Here is a 23,487-nt window from a genome sequence, read left to right as displayed (position 1 = left end):
TGCTCACATTCGTAACATTATTATCAGTCTTTGTTAACGAAATGATCATCCCTGTGTTCAAGTAAAAATATGGAGGAAAAATAGGGGGGGAAGAGGGGGGGTAGACCTCAACACAAGAACTCTTTGTTTAAGTTTGGACACTTGGCATGTGAATTATTTAACTTTCCATTGGGCTATAAAAACATTTATAAAAACTTTAAACAAGAAAGTGATACCAACTCTTTTTGAAAATGTGATATATAATTGAACTTGGAAAATTGCTAATAAGTTCTAAACTAACTGTACAGTCCACCTGTTAAGAACTAAATAACTACCTATATTCAGCAACTCATGTTAAAAAAAAAAACACAAAAATCTTTCTGGAGAATATGTACTAATAACAGCTATAAAAACCATTAATTTTTTTTTCAATGTATGAAAATATTTTTACAACAATGGACTAAAAAGGGACTGTATTATGAAATGTAAGATGAATGGATGAAGGAAGAATAAATGGTTGTTGAATAAAAATAGGTTATATGGTACCAATGATAGAAAAACAATAAGGTTTGGATATGAAAGATACACAACATAAGTACCTACAGGACTTCAAAAACTAAAATCAGAACATACAAAAAAGTACATTAAAAATTTTTTATACATGAAAGATAAAATGATACTCTGGAGTAAGTAATGAGATCTGACACACCTAAGTAACAAAAGGCCAGCACTAACCTTGGGGGAAGACTTCATGTCCCCAACCCTCTTCACTTTCTCCTCGTGGATGGCGGGAGAGGCTTCCACGTTGTTCTCCTGCGGTGCCGCGGAGGCAGGATCCACCGGCATTTCAAACACGCACTTCAACTTGGAGTCCATCAGGTTGTCCGGGTTCACGTCCTTCCACTGCAACCACAAGCAAACACGTCGCAGCAATCACTCTCAAGTGATTATAATGTGTAGAGTGATCACTTCCCCAGAATTGTTTGCATTCCCCCACACACATCAAGAGTTTACAGAAAAAAAAATGAAAAAAAAAGACCATCTGTGTAATTTATTCTTTCCCCAACTGTGCTAAAATCCTCAGTCAAGAATTTGCAGGCAAATTTAATGTCAAAATGACAATACGAAGAGGTCTAACACAAAACAACATATGTTAGGTGATCTTTGATCAACAATTAGTACAGATAAATGTTGAGGTATCTTTTGGATTTTTTGTTGGTGGTCATGCTAGAAGAAGCTCAGTGCTGACTTTATATATGTAAAGTTACCCAGCAAACCTCAAGCATTATATAATTTATACAGTATACTACAGAATTATGTATTATCACATATTATATACACATTAGTTTCCTAAATCACACATTACCTTTCAGCAAAATTTATTTTGGCAACTTATTTCAGTAACTTTTATCTACCATAAAAAATATTAACTTTTCATCTATTAGTCTATACCTATCATTATACTGGCTGTATTTTTCTGTACATATATGTTAATTATATGTTGAAAAGTTGATGAATTTCATTTGAGACGTACTTAAAATCATAAAACGACTTATTACAGCATAAAATCGGAGATCCCGCTGAAATTCACAGGATAGATGCACATGTGTTGGTTTTTTTAAAAACGATTTTCAACGTATTTTCGAAGTTAAGGTACTCAATTGATGCAAAATGTAGTGCTCAATAATTAATTATCTACATTTTATATTTTAATTTGTTTGCAAAAACAATTAAAACTTTTGAATATGGGTTTTTTTTGGGATATTACAGATTATGCAGATTTAGAATTGGAGATTAACACAAACTACTACAATTAGGAGAAAAACAAACATTTATTTACAGCTTTCTTCTATTTAGAGCCACAGTACTTTTTTTTTGGTCTTGTTTTACCTGACCTGAGGGATTAAATTTATAATGTATTTATCTTACAAATAAATGCATTTAATTTTTTTTACAATGATTCCTACCTGTAAAATATTATTTACTTCAAAACATTATTAATGTCAATGACATTAACTATGCAGTTAAATCTTCCTGAAAAGTAACTTCTTGAGTACAAATTCAATTGGGTCCCCATTTTTTTTTATTTAAATTAAAATGTTATTTATTACTGTGTTAGATAACTAATTATTTTGGGAGACCTGCAATAAACAAAGGTTGTATGAATTTTTAGTACTATATCATCAAAAGTTAAAGTTTTTTTTTTTAGATCAATGCTGAAATACAATTAAGTCAAAATTAGACCACGTGGAATACAATTTAGTCTGCAAGTACACCAATGTAGTCAAATAATGATTCAATACACTTAAGAAATCAATTGGTGACATTTTATGCTTTTTCCTTTCATTTTAACTATCTTTTCATTGTGTATATACATAATGAAAAGATAATATGCGCATCTAAAACATAAAATCTTGAATGAGTAATTCAGTCTTTATATTACCACCCTCTAGCCCTACAGGTTTACACAGCACACTATTCTACAGTTAACAAGTGAACTTTCCTTAACTTCTCCTTTATCAACCTTGTGATAGCACATCTTAATCCAGCACCCTATCCACAACCTTATCTTATTTGCCATCATAAACAATAGCTATTTCACAGCTGGCATCCTATATTTTAAGTCCCGCCAGTGTTACACATGTCCGTGACCAAGCCCGCTAAGGCTCTGCCTTCAGATTGTACTGCGGGGTTCCGGGAGCAAATTCCTGTGCAAGCTATGGACATGCATGCCATACTTTTAAACAGGTCCAGGTTAGTTTGGCATGTCTGCCCACTTCCTGTCAGTTGTATATTCAGGACGTCTGGAAATACTTGGTAAATCAACCACAGGACTTTTTCAAAACCTTTAAATAAAATAAATTTCCTTTTAACTTCTTTACATCATAGGGTCATTTTTATAATTCTATTATAAGCAAAATCAAACATAATGCAAAATAGATCACTGTTAACAGGAAAGTCCCTATTTGTATGTTATAAATCTTTTCAGAAGTAATTTGTACATAATTAAGTAAACAAGTCACTAACTATTTATATTAAATGTGAAACTATAAAATGAAGTGAGGCATCAAAAAACTATTTAATTTAGCTAAAGCCTACTATAAAATGAAGTTTCATGACATCCAACATCATTACTACTTATTTCCGGACTTTAATGTAACCTGCAGACATCTCAATGTTAGCGGCTCCTAGTGCATGCTTATTGCTCCAGCCTCCAATTTATTCCATATCCAGTCACCTGAAGGACCCTCACCATAGGCATGTGGTACATTATCTCAAATATGTATACATAGTAACTTCTTTTTCCCACTTAATTCTATTTTGCTTCCACCAATCAGACCTCCCACACTCTTACTTCAACCAATTTACTAAGTTTTTCCTGACTCATCTATATTTTTTTTCTCTGTCCGAGCAAACTATCAGGGAAGATAACAAATGTATTACAAAACCTATTTCAACAAACGTACAAAACATGAAAAATTGACTATAAAACATTTTCCTACACAATACTGTATAGTGTTTGCAGAGTACCTAATCTGATCTGTAAAGAATATATATATATATATATATATATATATATATATATATATATATATATATATATATATATATATATATATATAAAATCAAACTTTGAAATTATTTATTAATTACTGGGATCAGACTAAAGACTACAGACATTTGCCTGTGCAAATTATTACACAGTTGTTTGTATTATTGTAATATTTGAGTTAGTGTGTAACATTGCACAATAAGGATTTGTGATATACGTATATATATTTTTTGGTGTCATAAGAATATTAAGAATCACTTTGATATGAAAGATAGTAATTATTTAACATGTAGATAAGGATAGTTCAGAGCTGTTAAGAATTGTTATTAATTACTTTGGTTAAATTTCATGGAAAGCCTTAAAATACTTATTTCTTTGAGATACTTAATTATTAATTTGAGGGTTAACACCAGTTCATAATAATTAATTTTGATATTTGATAATTAATGTCAGTAATTGTTTTGTTTAAATCAGTATAGATGATAATTTTACAGGACATCATTTTAAACAAAAGTTTTTAATATGGTATGAATTTCAACTTTGTTTACTAAATTTTGAACATTGTATTTGAATTTGTTGGGTAATTTTAAATTCTATTGGATATTGCTAGTGTAATATCTTGAGAATAGTCTGGAAGGTACAGAAGGAAGAGCGGACAGGTGCGACACTCTGGCGCCAGAAAGTTATTTTTCACTTGGTAAATGAGTGTTTGGGATTTACGCATCACGTTGTACGCACAGCTGTAGCGACCGTCTGGAAGGGTCTCTGGAGGCTACCACTAGCCAGCCAATCAGGGCGAGCCCTGGCGTCAAGTGATGTGCCCGTACGAATTTCCTTATATGGTCATGTTTTGGAATTATGTGCGCTGATTGGTCAGTTGGCCCACGGGGTTGCCTCCCTTGTTTTCACCTTTACAAGGGAAGGTAATCTCGTCGACCAGGTCACTTGTTGCTCGATCGTCGCCGAACTCGGTCGCGTCGTCGGCAAGTCGCAAGACAAATGGAAAATTACTAAGAGATAATTTAACGCCTAGGGGCTGGGGCCAGGCCGTAATTTTTCAACCTAAGTACATTTTTTTCGGACAAATTAACTAGAAATTTAGGCCCTAGGCGTCGGCATCGGCCCGACTTCGTGTGATTTCGGTCCGCGATCGACGGTACCTTGAGTTATGTAATTAACCAAGGGACATTACTAAGTTTTTTTTTTCTTTGGCGAGTGACAAGACTCCTCGACCATCAACGGCAAGATGTATGGTGTTGTGGTATGTATTTGGACCTCATCCTATCAAAATTCAAAGACATCGTTAAAATTTGTATAAGAAAAGACAAAAACTGTGCAAGTAACGAAGTTTTTCTAACTAAATTCATTTGTAAAATTGTGTATTGAGGCCATGTAACGATGAGAAAAAAACATTTTTTTAAAGAAATAAACAAAGATAATTTAATAAACTCTTTTATTTCCAAATAACGCAGAACCTCAGGAACATTGTTTGTTTTGTTACGTTTCTCTGTGTGCTTAGCCGGGCAAAAACATACAACGTAACAAGTGTCAGTAAAAATCATATACAGATCCTGGGATTAACACACACATATTTATGATTAAAATTACTATTTTTTTTGTAAATGAGATAGTGTCAATGTCTCTGTGTTTTAAAAGTTTTTAAAACACCTTTTCAATTCCCTGAGTTTTTCTATTTTCCAGGAACCCAGCAAATCCATCCATTTCACACTGCTTGGCAGAAACCCAACACAGCTGCCCGCGGCAGTCTCTTAAAAATTATTACGGCCTTACATTAACCACATAGTGTTTTTACGCAAGAGCACGATATACATGTTGAAAAGCGTGCAGGAGTCTGCGGGAGTTCGAGGTTTGACTAAGTAAACAAAAGATAAGTGAAAAGGTGGTAACTAGCCAAACTGATCCAAACTACAGACAATACACACACTTGCAAGTCACTACACAGGATTTTGCTGATCACATCCAACGATTTTGTTGCCACACATGAAGCAATAGCGCTAAACTAAATTTAAATAGTATATATTTATCATTAAAATTCTTAAAGTGAAAAAATAATAATAAAATTTTACCCAGATGAATACAACCATGAGCATCATACCTCATCATACATAAGCTTGCCAGACAAAAAATTAGTCACCCTAGTGCACACCCACAGTTGGATCGTTAAGCCTGTGAAGATGGCACAGCAAACGAGTCCCGTGGCCAACAGCACGTGCACTGCCTCTACGTGAACATAAGGTAGTAGTGACGATCAGTGCGACATTGATGTTTCAAGCGAACAGTGTCTGCCAAGTATGTTACAAGAGTAGCAAAAAGGGGCAATTGTGTTCAGCCATGGCCATACGGTGCGTGAATTTGTTGGATTTGTTGGTATTTTGCAGCGAACTGTTCAACATGTCTACAAGCAGTGGTGAACTACACGTGGCCACGAAACACAAAGTTAGAATTGTGGTTGGAAAAAGATCCTGAGAGAGGGACCGGATATGCGTTTCATGGCTTATGAATCAAAATTGCATCCAAACTCAACAGGAAATGCTGCAGTCAGTGAATGAAGGACCATCCCAACATATTAGCGAGAGAATATTGCGACTGGAACTGCATGCAATGAACATTGGAGTCGGTCACATCGCAAGAGGCCATTGCTCACACAGGCACATAAAGCTGCGTATTCAATGGGCTAGAAATCACTGAATGTGGACAGTAGCTGACTGGCGGAGCATAATGTGGTCTGATGGATCATGTTTTTGCCTGGAATCCAAATGACGCACGTCGTCGAGTGCACCAAAGTCCAAATGAAGCATTTAATCCTGGATGTGTGCAAGGTCAGGTTCAAGCCGGAGGTGTGTCTGTGATGTTTTGGGGGTGTTTTTAGTATCATGGATTAGGCCCACTCACTGCAGTGACCAATACCATGAACCGGCATGTTTATTTAAACATTCTGGATGATCAGGTATTGCCTTTCAGTCCACATCTGCATGATGAGTACACCCCAATTTTTCAAGGTGACAACAGTAGAGTTCATTGGGCTGGACGCATATGTGACTGGGTTTATGGACATTCCCCCACTCTATTACGTCTCGACTGGCCTGCAAAACCACCTGACTTGAACCCCATTGAAAATCTGCGTGACATTTTGGAACAGCGGGTAAAACGCTGACATCAGCATCAACACAATTTGGTAGAAATGCACAATAAAATGCTCAATGAGTGACTTATCCTGGATGCAACGTACGTGCACAACCATGTGGACTCCCTTCCTAACCAAATCCACGCGTTATCAAGTCCAGAGGCAGAGTTACACTGTATTAAATGATGCTTGTAATTATTTCTCCAGGGGTGACTAATTATTTTGTCTGATGAGCTTATTAACCTAACAAATCTATAGAACTGTTATTTTTACACCAGCAGAAGTTTTTTTCTCAAATTAAACCTCAACTAAGTAATAGTTATTTTCAAGGATAGGAAAAAAATGCAAAATGCAGTCAGATCTTACAGATGTTTACATTGCAATAACATTATATTGAACCCAAGAAAAATTAAAAGTGTTGCATGAAAAAGAATCCCTGAACCCACTAAAACAATAAACTTATTTTCTCAATAGTGACAATATTTAAATCTACTTAAAAAAAAAAACTCTGAACACTGACTGACTGAAAATGCACAGATTAAACCGGAGAGTATAGAAAAATTAAATTTTGCAAAGATTTCCTTATATAACATAGGTGAGCATAAAGAAAGAATTTTTGAAAATTCATCCCTTAAGGGTGTTAAATAGGGGCTGACGGTTTGATGGAAGCTTGTCTATAAGTTAGAAATATTGAAATTGGTTTTACGGTTTCTATTTATAAATAAAAGTTAGTTGTATCCGCTATGAATTTTATGCTAAATACTAGATTCAACAAAATAATTAACACTACTTTATACAGTAATATATATCAAGTGTTAAAAATTACACAGCTTTTAGACCACTTAATAATTAAAAAGCTGAAATAAGTTTCATTATTCATATTTATATTAAGTACTTTACAAAATATTTACCTTCTAATTGCAAGAGATTTACTAGCAATATTTATTGTACAAAACACGGATTTAGGACATCTTAAGTTCCTCTGTTTTCGTAATAAAAATATAACACCGTAATTTAATAACTGGACCATCTGTATTAAATACTGAACATCCATCATACTTGACAGTACAGGGGCAAATCTGTAGGATTTCTAAGTGGGGCCTGCGGAAATTCACAGGGAGGGCCAAGTGAACCGAGAGTTTAACGTGGGTTTTAACCAGGGTTGGCCAAAAACACAGGTTTTATTTTAAAAAAAAAAAACTTATAACCTGTTTTTTTAAACTATTTTTTTATAGATTAGTTTTTTGGTTCTCAGTATGTTCAAATGAATTCCATACAACATCCCACTTTCTGCCACTCATGCTGAACCAGAAAAATTATATCAAAGAACTAAGTCCAGCAATCGGCACATCTGACTGGGACCTAACCACAGAAAGGGTAATTCTCCACAGGAAGAGGATTCTTCATAGAATGGGTGTTTCCTAAAGAAAGAGGATTTACAGTAGTCAAGAATTTCCCACAAAATAAATTTTTTTTCAATATTACATTTTTTTACTTCCTCTTTTATTTACAGTTTTAAATACAATTTACTATTAATTTAATTTTAGGAGTATTTAACTGGGTATATTTTACATAATATTTACATAATTTAAATGAAAAGATCTTGATTACTAAATAATTATTTGTTCCCGTAAATCACAAGAAACATTAATGAGCAAACTATTGCTGTTATTAGAGCGGAATTAGACCTTTCATTAAAATTTAATAAGATATTCTATTTAAAAACACATTTAAAAGTCCATTTGGTTTTCCATAAAAACCACTCAATTTAAACCGTGGTTTGAACCATGGTTTAAATCTTCCAACCCTGGTTTTAACCAACACAAGTTATCTCTGGATAGGAAACTTGCATGTTGTATACTGCCAATATTTTGCCTTATAAGCATGCACTTTAAAAATACAGAAATTTTCCATGAAACATAGTTTTGACATCACCATTTTGCAAGCGCAGGTGGGTCCCCTCAGTGAGGTGCTGCTTAATTCCAGGGGAGCCTCGCTCCCGTGCCCCTGGGATCTACCCCCATGGTGGCAGTACTGATAGTGCCACCACAAAGGAATTTGTGTGCGACCTATTTGACTAACAACAAAGCAATTTTAAAGCCATTCAAGCAGTCAAAAGGCCAATCACTTTTTTGAAACATGGAACTCACCAGTGTTTCCAACGACACGTCACCATCTGGTGCAATCATGGTCTGCACCATAAACTTGTGTTTGTTTTTCTCATTCGGATCAAAATCGAAAGGCTGCAGGCTGACTGAAAATTCAATACAAAGCATTTCTCAGTTTGAATGTTTTCAGAAATTACAACTTGTTTAACAAATGTATGTGGAAAGTAACCAGAGTACGTATTGTACATACATCTCAACACAAAAAGTTCCAAGTGAACAAATGCTTTAAAGTGAACAACAATTAGATCTTCTGGGTGTGTTAAAGCTGGTTATATATTAACAGGCTGTCCACACAAATCTGTAATAAAATTTCCCTAACTTTTCCCAACCTTATCCTGACCTAACTAGTTTTTTTTAATAACTCACCTATTTTGCAATTTTCTGAAACAAATCAAATCCAGCGACATCCTCGTAGCTGGCCTAGTTCTCTATCCACTGTAATTTTTTGTATATTTACTTAACTTTTTATTTATCAAAACTAATTTTAAAAAATAATAAAATAAAAACAGTAATATTTAAAAAAAAACCACACTGGAGCATGAAATTTCCCTCTCAAATTACCAACACTAGGAATTTCCATGACTTTTCCAGTATTTAAAGTAAATTCCCTGATCAATTCCAACTTCCCTGACATTCCCGACAGAAAAGTGGAAAACAATAACAAGGGGGGAGGGGGGGATTTTGCCAGTCACATTTGAAATACAATTTATGTCAGCTGCAACGTGTGGGGTCAATGAATAATGAATTAGGGCTTAATGTATCATTTGCAAGAATAATGAGATGAATGAGATGAATGGCACATTAAAGAAATGAATGGGAGCTCCCTGACAAAACCCACTGCTTCACTGCAACATCCCTACGTTTCAACTAGCAGATAAATCAGGGTTCGACCCCGCCAGCGAATCGAGCCAGATATCACCTTGGTGGTGGGCCAGTGATCCGACCACACAACCACCATGGGACCAAAAATGCTGGCGATACTCTTTTCAGGTGTATGTGATTTCGGCCTTAACTTAGTTGTGGCATCTTGCATGATGTTGGTGGAGCCTCCCCTTAACTGCAGTGCCCACCTCATAGGCTTGTTCTTTTTTATTTGACCTGTCAGTCTTAAGTTTTGTCTATTGTGTATTTGTGTTTATGTTGTGCCTATCTCTGAAGTTAACTAGTTAAACTAAAAATAATACTATTGAATTATCCCACAGTTTTTGTTATACAAAACTTTGTGGATGTAGCTATTGGCTAGTGTGTTTTATCACTGTATTCCTGTCTCCTCCAGCTAAGCAGTTATCACTGCTTCATCTTAGAACTAGGTTTTATTTATGTCAGATTCCAAAGACTCAATCACTAGATTTCTCCACCTACACAAAATTTATTATTATAATTTTTCAATATCAAAACAGCCTGTTATTTTGAAACTGACAACCCATCAAACAAAATTAGCAAAATGTAAATATATTACAGGTTAAGGGTTAAGACCATAATTAATTTTATTCAATCAGAACTGTACTTCAGAATACAAGCTTTACTTGTAGATTTTTATTATCTTAACTAAATTTACAGTGCAAAAACCAAGATAATAATGATATTCTTTTAAGCATAGAATTTCTGTAACAAACTTATTTTAAAAAAAAAAAGAAAAGAAATATATTAATTCTGATTTTAAAATAAAAATAAATAACTCTGCATTATACTGTTCAATAAGTGCAAGTCACTGTACCATAACAGTGCACAGTTTTAATTTTATGTGTGCATTGTTTATTCACCATGATCAAAAAATTATTTCCAAGGATAGTACCAAAAATCAATTGAGTAACCATAAAACACTTCTTTGTGCATATAAAATCTTTACAAATTGGTTAAACTAAAAGTACAGTGAAATTTGTAATTCCAACTTGTTTTTGTAACATGTTCTAATATATTTATCTTTCTGTTGAACTAAATGTTAGTAATATGTGTATTATAAAAATTGGCTTATGTGCAAATTACTAAAATTTAAAATAGCTGAGTCTCTGGCACCATTTGAATACTAAACTTCCCCTCTTACCCATTTACTGTATTTGGGCAGTCTGCCAAATGGCTCAACACAGCTCTTTTATTCGTTATTTGGCAGCATCTACCCACTTTTCACAGATAAAACATAGGTTGCTTTTTCGTTAACTAGAGTCACCACATGTAAACCTGCAAGCCAAGTACGTATAGTTGGCGTAATGATAGCTTTAGATATGCTCACTTACAGATTACATAAATTCATCCACAAAGAGACAAAATAAAATGCACACACATCACACATGCTGCATACTGGAATTTATATTTACAAAACCTTAAGTATGTGAACAAAACCTATTATAGTTCTAAATTTGACTTCTCATGCCATCATACCTTTATAAATAAATAAAATTTTGGAATTTTTTATTGCCATTTAAGGATTTTACTAACTTCTGATAAACATATTTTATAACTCATAGTTCACAATAGATAATTATTAGAATTAGTATTCTCATCCCATTATATACATTAGTTTTTTTGTTGTGAAAACTGTCATATATGACCATAACACTTGTTGGGGTGCTGTCACAACTTAGAAACACACAAGATAGAATCTTCTAAGTTATGCCTGTTCTACATTGTGTGTTTCTAAGTTATGACAGTTCTAAGTTGTGTATTTCAAAGTTGTGATAGTTCTAAGTTATGACTTTCTACGTTACAATGTTTCTAAGTTGTGTGGTTCGTGTTGTGTGTTTCTAAGTTATGGCAGTTCTAAGTTCTGTGTTTCTAAGTTCTGTGTTTCTAAGTTGTGATGGTTCTAAGTTATGACTTTTTACATTACGACATTTCTAAGTTGTGTGGTTCTGCGTTGTGTGTTTCTAAGTTATGATCGTTCTAACTTATGACAGTTCTAAGTTATGTGGATTTTTTAGAGGTTTCTAAGTTAAGACTGTTCTAAGTTGTGTGTTTCTAAGTTATGTGTGGTTCCCACACTTGTTGATGAAGCTATCTATATTTCCTTCATTTGTCTGAAAGAAACCAGACTATTATAGACATACTATTTTACTTCTAACAACCACTTAAAATTATTCACTTAACTTCATTACACAAAGTTATTTTTAATAAGTACACTAAGTATGGGACTAATTTGTCTATAATTTATCAGTATTACAATGACCCTTTTTAAAGAATTTACTAAATGCTTGAATATTTTAATGAGTAATGCAATAAAGAGCTACATATTTAATTGAAAACATAAGTTTACAATTGAACCTAAGCAAGAAAGCTCGAAGGCAGTTAACCGATAGAATTATAGTTCACATTTACTGTATCTATCACATCCAAAATTTACACGCACAACCAAACACATTGGAAGGACATTTTACGCTTTTCAAAACATGGTCTGCAACTTCATCCAACAAAAATAACAACCTAAAAATATGATTTGTGCTTTAAAGTTTTTGTTTGTAATATTAATTAAAAAGAGTTGCTAAAGAATTTAAAGAACTGAAACTGTTATAACATTAGAAAAAAATATAAAAGTCTTGCAAATTTATTTTAGAAAATTAATAAATAAAAATATATACCAATTGAGGTACCTCAATGCATTTTCTTTTCTAAGTTCCTAATTTCACCAGTTAACAAATATTGCAAAAAATAAAATAATATGTTTGTAAAAATTGAGTTATAAGAACATTATATAATAAATATTTAAGATATTAAAATAATTCATTTCTAAACTATATTTGTTTACAAACATACCTATACTTGACCTCAAAACAGGTTGGTAAATGTGTTTCTAATTAACGTAAATAAAGTTAAGCTAGGTGTAATTACACAAGATTGGTGGCATACAAGAAATGTCTGATGACATGAAAACCATTAAGCCATGGGGGTAATTTTGAGCAAAGCTTAGTTACCAAAAGTTTAACCTAGCTGTAGTGAAATTGGCCCTAAGAAAGTTAAAACCATTTGTCTTTCATTGCATGTAAATGAATACTCTTCTTTTATATGCATAAACAGTAAAAGCTTACAAATATTCCCGTCTTTCTTTACCCAGTGTAGGCATGCTACGGTAAAAAGGACAAACATTTATGTGCCAACCCTTTTTTTATCAGCTTGGGAGGGGAGTACCATTTGGGGGGGGGGGGATGGGAGAGGGACACATGCTGTCAATCTGTTAGATCATGGGTTTGGAACCTGAGGGTGATTACCCCTGCAGGGGTAAAACAACTATTCTGTGCTGGTAATTTTTGGTGTGTACATAATATAATGATAGATCAGCACCACGTGGTTTGTGTTCTCTCATGATGTATGTACACTAATAAAAAGCGTAGTGATGTGTGTGAAGGTAGGTAGAGTGGTTTCGTAACTTTAGTAACAGTACAAACAAAACAAAACAAAACAAGAGCACCATAAATCATCTCAATGTGGAATATGACTTGCAATGTGCGTTAAGTGAAACTAAACCTAATATTGAAAAAATTGTGAATTCAAAACTATTCCAACCTTCGCATTAACTGTCATTAATTAAGGAAGTACATTTAAATATTAATTACATATATTTTGTGCAATTTTATGATTAATAAAGGCTATTTGTATAAATGTGTTGTTTTCTTCAAAAAACATTTTAAAGGGAGGTAAAATCGGTTTCACCAATAGGTCAAAGGGGTAACAAGACTGAAAAGGTTAGGAACACAGGTGTTAGATGAAGTTCTGTCACATCAGCATATGGTGGCAAGAAATGAGGAAATGGGCAAGCGAAAAGACATTCAAATCTTTTTACAGTGATAACAAGTTAAGAACTGCTTCAATCTGAGCAAACAAAATCATCAGTTCCTCGAAGGTCAATGTATTTTGCCAACAATTTGTCTCAAAGTGATTAGCCAATAATGTTTAAGTATGTCTCCAACCTTCTAAAGTTATAATTATAAGTTTCAATTTTTTTAAATCTTTAGCCAACTTCTAAACTTACAGTGCCAGATGAAGTGTAAAATAGACACTCAACATGGAAAACCCTAAAAAAAACTGATAAATTTCTGAAATTTAAATTTTAACCCCATGAGAAAAAAATTTTAATCCCAAAACTTTTCCCAATTTTTGAGTTCATACACAACTAATATTAATGCAGCTCGAATAACATGTTTATCAAGGAAATTTAAAGGACCCATAGTAAAACTAAAAGGAATTTTAATGACCCATAAGTTGAGTCACATTAGTAAATTTAAAATATGTTAAAATCATTAAAACATTATTAAATTACTGAATGTTTCTGGAAGGGTATGTTTTCAATCCAGATAATTCTGAAAAACATGATACTTATGAAAGGCTAAAGTACCAAGAAAACTTTAAACCCTTTAAAGAAATGTCAGAAATTAATTTAGCAAGTAATTTCAAAAGGAATAAAGTACTATATAATTGCAGCATTACTATAAAATGGCACCATTTTGCTTCCTTTAGCACAAGCAAAATGATTGTGGCAGCCACTCTTGCCTACCTGCAACAGCGATAATACAGCGATTAGCATACATTACTTGCAGATTCATTTTCACCATAAGTTCATCGCGCGAAGAGTATTCAATAAACCCATTTTATGCTATTTCCCAGTAATATTTTCTTGTTTCTAATGATTTTTTTAACCATATAATTTATTCTGGTACACGTAGCTCTCCTTGCTACTGAGTTATTTAGGATCCAATGAGAATTGAAAAACATGCCTGAGCAGGTTGCTCAAGCAACATTAGGTAGTAGTAGTCTACTCAAAATAACTGTGGGGTTAAATAGCTATTTTAAAAAAATTCAAAAAATTATTATTTTACATTTTAAATCAATACTACAGTTTTGCTTGCTGCATGTAGAGATATTACGGGCAATGCTTAACCTGTAAATTTTTATATCCTCAACTTTTCATTTACAAGACATACATTTTGCCCTCTTTAATATGGTGTCTAACAATATAATGCCATTGTTACCAACTAGACCTACACAGCTCTACTTTCAGATATTTTGGGATTCATATAATTATTATTTCATATATTTTATACCCATTTTGTGTTCAATTTTCAATTATTTTTTTTTTTGCAAAATTTTCAAGTAACCATTTATATTACAAATAAGCCTTTATATTTATTCTTTTAATTTGCAAGTATTAATTCAACCTATTTTGCTGAATAACTGTAGGTTTTCACAGGAATATTAGGTGTGTGTATAAGATTCCATGAATTCTTGGCTTCTCTGTTGTTATCAATGGTCAAATCTTTTGAGTATAGGAACAGTTGACTGATAAGTTCTGAGACTTTTATTTTGTATGTGAAGGGGAGGGTTTCTAATGGCATGTTTCACATTGATTTTACTATGTAGAGACAGTGTGACCTTCTGTATCATGTAAAGTTATTTTTAAAAAAATTTTAATTAAATTTATGATGCAGCACATTTTTTCTGCTGAAATTTAATTATTGCATGGGCCATGCTAAGGATTTATACTGCCTTCAAAACAGTGTTCCTTTTCCTGTTGAACCTGTTCTCAAATTATGCATCCTTATAGCACGTGCTTCCACAAAAGCTTGGTAGACCTACATGAAAATACAATTGCTCCATGTCAGTAAAGAAAAAAGTAGGTTGGGTTGGATTACAATTTAAAAGAAGTTATTTGATCACTGAAAGTATCAGAAAAGTGCATATTTAATTACAACTGAATACTGCAAATGTCACTCGCTGTGAAATACTCACGTTATGAAAAAATGTGAGCCAGTTTGTTTTTTGAAAGTATGCGGAATGTTTCCTGCTGCTATTTCCAACCACCAGCAACATTTTCTCAGACAATTAAGTTAATTCATTGCGTGAAGGGTTTCATTATAGTGATTTTTAACCATTTTTCATTTATGAATCATTATTTTTAATCACTTATACCACAAAAATTTTCCTGGTCTGCAAATCTCTCCCTACTTAAAGAGTTCTAAGAATCCAGCAGGAATTCAAATATCAGTACAAATTTTCGGTTTAACGTATCCAATTTTGTTTCTTGATCCTGTAATACATGACTCTTGCCATTTTAATTAAGTACAATTAAAGTTCCTGTACATAGAAAAAAACTTATATAAAGAATTATGATTGTTAATTGAACATAAAAAAAAAATATTTTTTATTTAACCTACGATCCTTATTCATTATTGTATCACATTTTTGTTATGTACAGTATGTTTCAACATACTTCATTAAAAAAGCAAGTGCCATGCACCACAGGGTCAATATTTACATGAAAATGGAATAAACTTGGATACATGAAACGGAACAATTACCCAAAAATCTTATTTTGCAAGATAAACAGACAAAATAAAATTTACTCTAAAATAACATTTGATGAATTTAATTAAAGAGCACTTTTAGCTACATTTACTTACTTATCGAGCAAGAAGATGTTTAAATGCAAAAAATAAAACATTTTAAATACTGGCAGATAAAATTTAAATGGACTAGGTTTCAAGCTCACCAATTTCAAAAAACAACAGTTAAGTAAATCACTAAGAAATTTCCATGCATGTATTTAAAAAGGCTATACAAGTACCTGCAACATTTATATCGCCTTTAGCATCTAAAACACCAGAGTTTGGACGAACACAGTATTTCTTTGGTGCAGTAGTCTTGATTTTAAAACAAACTCTTTTGTCGAGTGGGTTTGTCAATTTCATATATGATGTAACAGGAGATGTAAAGGGCCCTGAAAAAAAATTACCATATAATGAATGACATTTGTATTTCATTCCATTACATGTAAGAAAAAATTTGGAAAGAGTTAAATGAGAACATAAGTAAACTTTACTAATAACGTAGTTAATATTTATTTTACTTATAAATACGATCACACTGATCTAGTCAATAACTAAATAGGGATCAATAGCAAACTTCAGCAAAGCATACTCTAGCATCAAACAGCAATGTTTATAACACTGCAATATGCTCCTGAAATTACATTTATTTATGGGTGAATATTAAGCCAGAGCCTAATAACAAACTCGGAAATAAGCTTCAGACATGCCAAATTGACTGCTGCCGCTAGCTAGTGCCGCAAGAGAAAGCCTAAAATATCCCGACAACAGAGGTGGTCTTACCTCGAAACTTAAGTTCATTCTGTGGCTCTATTATTAAAACTTGTTCTGGTTTCGCCATTATTGTATCACACAATACGTTTTAGATACAACAGAAAAAATATTAAACATACAACAAAATGATGGCTACAATTTTAACCCCGGCCCAACTAACAATCTCATCCACGAAAATACGCATGCGTCATGACATAAACATGGCTGACATTCTCTTACGTCACAAAACTATGTTTCTTTCAAAAGCACCGCTTGCACGATTTGTTCAGATATCCGCGCAACATGTTTTTTTAAAGCATTTAGTGCAAGAACAACCAAAAAAACAGAAGAAAAATATATCAATAAACAAAAAATTAAACAAATTGCAAGACTCTGGCAAGATTTATATGACAAGTCGAGAAGATTAAAATAAAATAATATGTGCTATCAAGAAAAATGTGGAAAAAGGATAAGAAGAAGCAAAAGTATCTTGATATATAGGTACATGGAGAATACAAGCCAAAACGAGATGACTTGTAGGGAAGTGTATTAAAAATCTTCAAAACCACAGAATAAAAATAAGTAGGTTTTGGCAGATTCAAGTTTTCCTGAGTAGGAGAATCGTCTAGATTAAAAATCCGTTCTTTCATTCAATCTGAATGGAATACTATATGGCGATGGTTTCCGGAACATTTCCGTTTATTGTCAAATTAAGTTTGCAATTAAAAACTGTTTCCATCAGGATGAAATTGTCCACTGAAAGTTCACGTCCATATATACAATGAAGTGTTGTACTTTTATGCAATATTGGCTAACTATCGGTAAAATCTTGACGTAATTACCTAGGGGTTTTCCACCCATTGCCAAACCCTAGTTGTTAACGAAAATGATCTCGCCCAAGGGAGAAAACTCTGTATGGCATGCATCGCACAATGGGGATTCATTCCGGGTGGTGCACAGAAAGCACAACAGTGAAGCTGGAGCTCGTAGCACAGTGTGCCTACATGACTGTTAGGGTGGTATTCATATTTATGTCTTAAACAATTCCTTCATCAAGAAATTTTTATATGCATTCTTATTTAAATATTTGTGTGTCACAGACGTTGCTTGAGATTGTCTCAAGAGATCGAAACAAGACAGTATTGATGAAGACCATCTTATGATAGTCCCATATTTGTTATTTCCGAACGGGCATTCTCTTGTATCATAGTCGTTACTTGAGAACACCATAGCGTAAGCATGTTTCATAGTCGCTGAGACATTTCTTAAGAACACGAATAGGACCGTCTTTGCCAAGACCACTGCAGACATGTCTCAAGTAATTGCTTGTTCAGATCGCAGTGTATAATAAAATGGCTGATTCTCGTGTAAACCTCGTAATTTTAAACTTATATGAATTTTATTTGAAGTGCTGAAGCAATTTGATATGTGTTTTAAATGAGTTTAGTGTTGGTTTGTGACCGGTGTTTACATTTTCAAGTGTTAAACAGGCCCATTTATTTACATATCAATTACAGAACGAGTACAATGGATGTGGAAGGCGATGAGTTTAATGCTGTTATAATACCTAATCTCCCTCAAGTGTTTCTGAAAACTTCAGTTGTGTAATGGTTAGAGTGAAAGATTTCAGACATAGATAAAAGTTTGAAGTTGTGTCTGTGTTCAAATCTTGTCATATAACAATCTATTTTTTTTTTTTAGTTGCAGGTTATTGAATACAAATATAACTTTAATAATAATATTTTTGTTTATATAATTGTTATAATATATTTAAATATATAGCTAAGTCAATTGGTTTGGTTATTTCATACTCGGTAGGCTCTTTGTGACATATGTTTTACTTCTAATAAGATCCAATTACAGGTTCACAAGTAACTTGAAAAAGAAAACTTAACCTATTATATTAGGAAATGAATGTCTAATTTTATTAATGAATAAACGAACACTTTATAGGAACTTAACTGCGTACCTGTTAGCCTTACATTAAAGCAAAACCCAATTCCTGTATCCTTTTGCCATCACCCGCGGTCTCGAGATCGAGACCCGGAGCGGTCCTATAGTGGTTTTCAGTGGCTCTAAAGGAAATCTCCGACGGGCGCCAGGTTAATTCGAGGATTAACCGAGGTGGTCATAGGTTTTTGCCCCTGCGTGTTCCACTAGGATCGACGGTTGTTGATGGTGGGAGGGAGTCCCTACTCCTAATAAGCACTGGCCCTAAACAGTATAGAGGACTGTTTCCTAATTGTTCAGGAGGCGCTTGCGAAATAAAGAAACGGTATTTAGGTGCTGATTTTTTTTTTATCTCGCATCTCACATAGTGTGAATGAAGGCACAAATTACACAATTACACTGGACAAAAAATACGTTGGTAATGCATGCACTCGCACTGATAATTAATTACGTATTACATGGATGTTACGTTCCGGCACTTGCAAACAAGATCCCTACATTGATTTGTGGGTCGACGAAGAGTTTGGGTGGATTAACGGCCACTCCCATGATGAGCTGTAAATAGATTCGTGCCCGGGCTCACCTGTGTGTGAGTTGCCGGACCACGAAGATAATATTAAGTGGCAAAGTCTTTAAGCTTGCAGTCGGCAGGCGTATGCTCGACGAATTACGTTAAGTTCTGTTCGCGGGAGACGGTCCGGACCGTAAGATGACTGCATCGCGAACCTTTGTTCCACGACGAGCAAAAATTAAAGCGGCCAGGATAAGCCCTGCACCGGAAAGGGTACGGGGGCACGTGGGGAGAGGAAAGAGGTTTTAATGAATTATAGTAGTTACCAGAATGACGAATCAGGAGCACAAAAGTTAAAGTCTCACCGTGGGATCACACATCTGCCCCGGCCAGTGAGTAAAACTCTACTGCCACTTCATGCCTGCTTGGGAGGGGACGAAGAAGTCATGAAGCGCCAAACTTTCTAATGTGCCGTTATTCCAATTTTATAATCATAATTAGTCATTATTATTTATAGAACACTCGTATCTAAATGACATTTGTCTGAATTAGTTGGCGGAAGGGGGATATTAATAATACATAACAAAATTTAGATTGATTAAATTTGAAAATAAAAAGTCAAGCTGGAGACTGTCTGTCACTTGTTGACTACTCCAGTGGCTATTTGCAACTAAATCCAGGGAGGTAACTAAGGTTGGTTAACACTGTGTTTAATTATTGGCGGATGGCCGCAAGGGATGTTCCGGACGTTTATTAATTGCGGTTTCCCACGGGGAAAACCGCTGCACCCCTACGACACACTTTCACTATTAAGGGTTATTCTGCTAATTAAAAATTACTTAATTAATCACAGTAATTTATTATGTGTGAGAACTGTTTGGTGGTGTTGGCATATGGACGTAATCTGTGAAGGCACTCACCGGGAAAGGCGGCTCGCTTGACTCACGTGAAATGTGATAGGGGTGCGTTCCATTAGCGGGGTTTGATACAGGGGGTGGAGGCCGGGCTTTATGACCTTCGGAGGGACGACGACACTTTTAATGTTATGTAACTGGAGATTCAAATTCAATCTCGCTAACCCGAAATATACTATTTTTTTAATACTAACAAAACTTAGTTATTTGTTTGCAAGTGATGCGCAGAAAGTAAAATATCAAAAATTAATTATACGTTACATACTTTGGGATTAAATGTCTGAAGTTTTATAACATTACACATTTGATTCAATGGACAGTAACATGTTTACGAACTCCCTTAAAAAACCAATATCTCATCTGTATGAAGTTGTTACATCTCGTTAGAGCGATACCAAATCATTTTCATAATATATTTTTAATATGACCGATTACAACTGCAAGGGGTGGAAAAAGCAGGGGTTAAATGAGAAATAAATTCATAATTCCCTTCACTATTAAATATGTTACAATTTATTGTAAATCTTCAAATACTAAGTAAAACTTTCTTCTGAAATAATTTTTGATAAGACAAACCATTATTGCAAGTAATAGAAAAAAGTTTGGAATGAAAAAATATTAATTCCGCACTCCTGTATGTTATCAAATCAATTTTTTTTAATTTTTAACAGTTTTAATATTATTTCGAACTTTTGTTTAAGATAAATTTTGATACAAGCAATTATACCGCAAGGGGTGCAAAAGTACTCAAACAATATTGAAAAAATTTGTCCGAACAAATTTTGATGAGACGAAATATTACTGCTAGCGGTTGAAATAACAAAAGGAATTTTAAAATTTTTAAATTCCTTCCCGCTAGAGTCGTTTAAACTTATTGCTAAATTTCTAAATATAATATTTTCTTATTTAATGTTAAAATTTATTTTTTTGTGTAGTTAAATATTATAGTTTAATTAAAATAATATTTACGGTGACTTATCCTGAAGCTGAAGCAGAGTGACATTTCCACAAAAAAATACAAACAACAGTTTTTCAGTTTTTCATAATCTGAATTTATTTTTTAATCACTTTGTAAAGGCTTGTTGCATTTAAAAAGTACTTATTCAGTAATAACAAACAGTTATGGAGATGCTAGTTTAAGGTAGTTATACTTGGAAAACGGTAATATCAATTTAATGGTTAATTAAGTTAAGATAACTACATTAAAATGCAGTCGTCCGGGTTCTCGTGTTAGAGTCTGGGCGTGGTTCCTAGTGGGGAGGCTGGTTTTTAATGAAAGTGTATCCTGGAGGGCGCCAGGCTAGCTCTGTGTCTAACCAAAAGTTGGGTCGTTGGGTGCGAATGCCCCTGCGTGGCCTGCTAGGAAGGTCGGCAGTGGTTGCGGTTGGAGGGATCCCTGGCTATTAACACGTTACAGGCCCTGTGCAGCATAACACGCTGATTCCTGGCTGGGTTAGGGAGACTTACACAATAACACACACGGATTCAGTTTTGTACTGTCTGTAACACGTCGCGCACGGAGTGTGCGGAGTGGACGTTTAATTGGTTCGAACAGTTACAATTGCAGTTTACATTTACACGATACACATTGAATTACCCTACGAAATTACATTAAATTAACACTGGGCGCTCTGAAGCGCCGTCACTAATCTTAAGCCCTCACGCCAGTCGAGGTTAAGGAGGAGGTCGATTGGAGGCGGCCAATCCCGAAAATTGCAAAAGCGGCGGTACCCGGGTCCACCTGCGTGGACCGCGGCTCGCAGTTAAATTAGTTACAAGTCCTATGCGTCGTTGTTGCCGGTGCCTGAGCACTCGACGATTATCAAAAAATGATTGGTGGCGGGAGTCGGCCCATGCCATACGCTGAAACTGCCCTGCCGTAATACTTCGTGCGGGAAGTTTATATTTAAGCGACTGGATTAGGCCCTACACCGTAAAAAGGACAGGGTACGCATGGGGAGTTTAAGCAACTAAAATAATTTGAATTAATGACTATAGTTACCAGTAGTAAATTTCAGTGGAGACAAAGGATGATGACTCCCCGTGGGACGCACATCCGCTCCGGTCCGTGAGTCGCTCGGTCCTGGCTTTGCCCTTGGTGCGAGGGGAGGCCTCAGCGTTCTCTCGCGCCAAAGTTTCTAAAGTTCCGTTATTCGGAAATTATTTAACTAACAAGAGATTGAAAGTGGCTCTAAACTCGTACATTAAATAATAAAGATTAACCTAATTTGCAGATACTCTCTAAGAATTAGATTTAACAAGTTTACATAAATTAAGTTCAAATAATACAAGACACACCAGAGACTGTTCGTCACTTGTTGACTTCTCCAGTGGCGAGTTATACACAAAAATGGGGAGGTCATAATTCCGTTACACAATACTATAATTAATTTAGGCTGAAATCCGCAAGGGAGACACTTACAAATGTATTCACGTAATTCCACACGTGAGTGACCCGGGCACTCCTACGTCGCACTTTCCTTGGACGTGGTTTTTTAATAAAAAGTGGCGTTACCATTAATTTGTGTCTGATTTCAAATGAACTGGGGTCGAGGTGGCTGATTAATTAGGGCATGGTCCTTGATTATACCTGTTCCTCCGGTGCTCGCCAGACTCGGGTGGGCATTGGCTAGGGGTGCATTCCGTTAGTGGGGTCGGATACTGGCGGTTGCAGGTCGGGCTTTGGGGTGGCCTTCGTTCGGGCGACGTCAAAAACTATAGTGAAAATGATTGATTAGTTTAGGTTAGCAACTTAAATAAAATGGTAAAATATGTTAAATTATTTCTCATGTCGAATTAGTCAAAATAACTGTAGATATGTAGCAGAGCTATTTAAATAACAGTTTAACCTATTTTCGTATTATTTTGAAAATACTATATTATTAAATCGTTAGATACATTATGTTTTAATGTTCAACTTGCACAGGAAAGACAAAAGTATAGCAAGTTGTTAATAGAAGGTGTGCATCTTGGTTGTTGCAAAAACCTGTTTTTCCAGGTGTGATTCAAGAGTATTAAAACAATAACAAAAAAAAATTCGTCACCTCAATATACAAACACACCTCAAATTCTGGGGTTTTAGTGCTCTGTGTGAAATGTAGCAGAATATTTAACGAACGAATGAAGTCGGCAAGGTTGTGTATCCTCGTGTATTTTCGTCTCTCGTAAGCAATCGCTTTGTCAATCCGGAAGTACGTCAAACAA

At 34.4% G+C, this 23,487-nt stretch overlaps 1 protein-coding gene across 2 annotated transcripts in view; it reads right to left on the bottom strand.

Annotated features, from left to right (window-relative positions):
- LOC134546146 (vesicle-associated membrane protein-associated protein B) overlaps window positions 1-17,272 on the bottom strand; it is a 33,132-nt gene extending 15,860 nt beyond the window's left edge. The window contains exons 1-4 of one of the 2 annotated variants that reach the window (XM_063388700.1): window positions 16,939-17,272; window positions 16,395-16,547; window positions 8,828-8,931; window positions 715-882 (exon numbers count right to left, since the gene is read on the bottom strand). In XM_063388700.1, coding sequence (XP_063244770.1) covers window positions 715-882; window positions 8,828-8,931; window positions 16,395-16,547; window positions 16,939-16,996 — 483 coding nt within the window. In that variant the 5' untranslated portion in view covers window positions 16,997-17,272. The remainder of the gene's footprint in view (window positions 1-714; window positions 883-8,827; window positions 8,932-16,394; window positions 16,548-16,938) is intronic. The other variant, XM_063388701.1, reaches the window with a different exon arrangement.
- Window positions 17,273-23,487: the final 6,215 nt, after the last annotated feature.

Source organism: Bacillus rossius, chromosome 1 (assembly GCF_032445375.1).
Source record: "Bacillus rossius redtenbacheri isolate Brsri chromosome 1, Brsri_v3, whole genome shotgun sequence".
Classification (NCBI taxonomy): domain Eukaryota; kingdom Metazoa; phylum Arthropoda; class Insecta; order Phasmatodea; family Bacillidae; genus Bacillus; species Bacillus rossius.
Note: the sequence above shows the minus strand (reverse complement) of the source record. Positions and strands in the feature narration are given on the sequence as shown.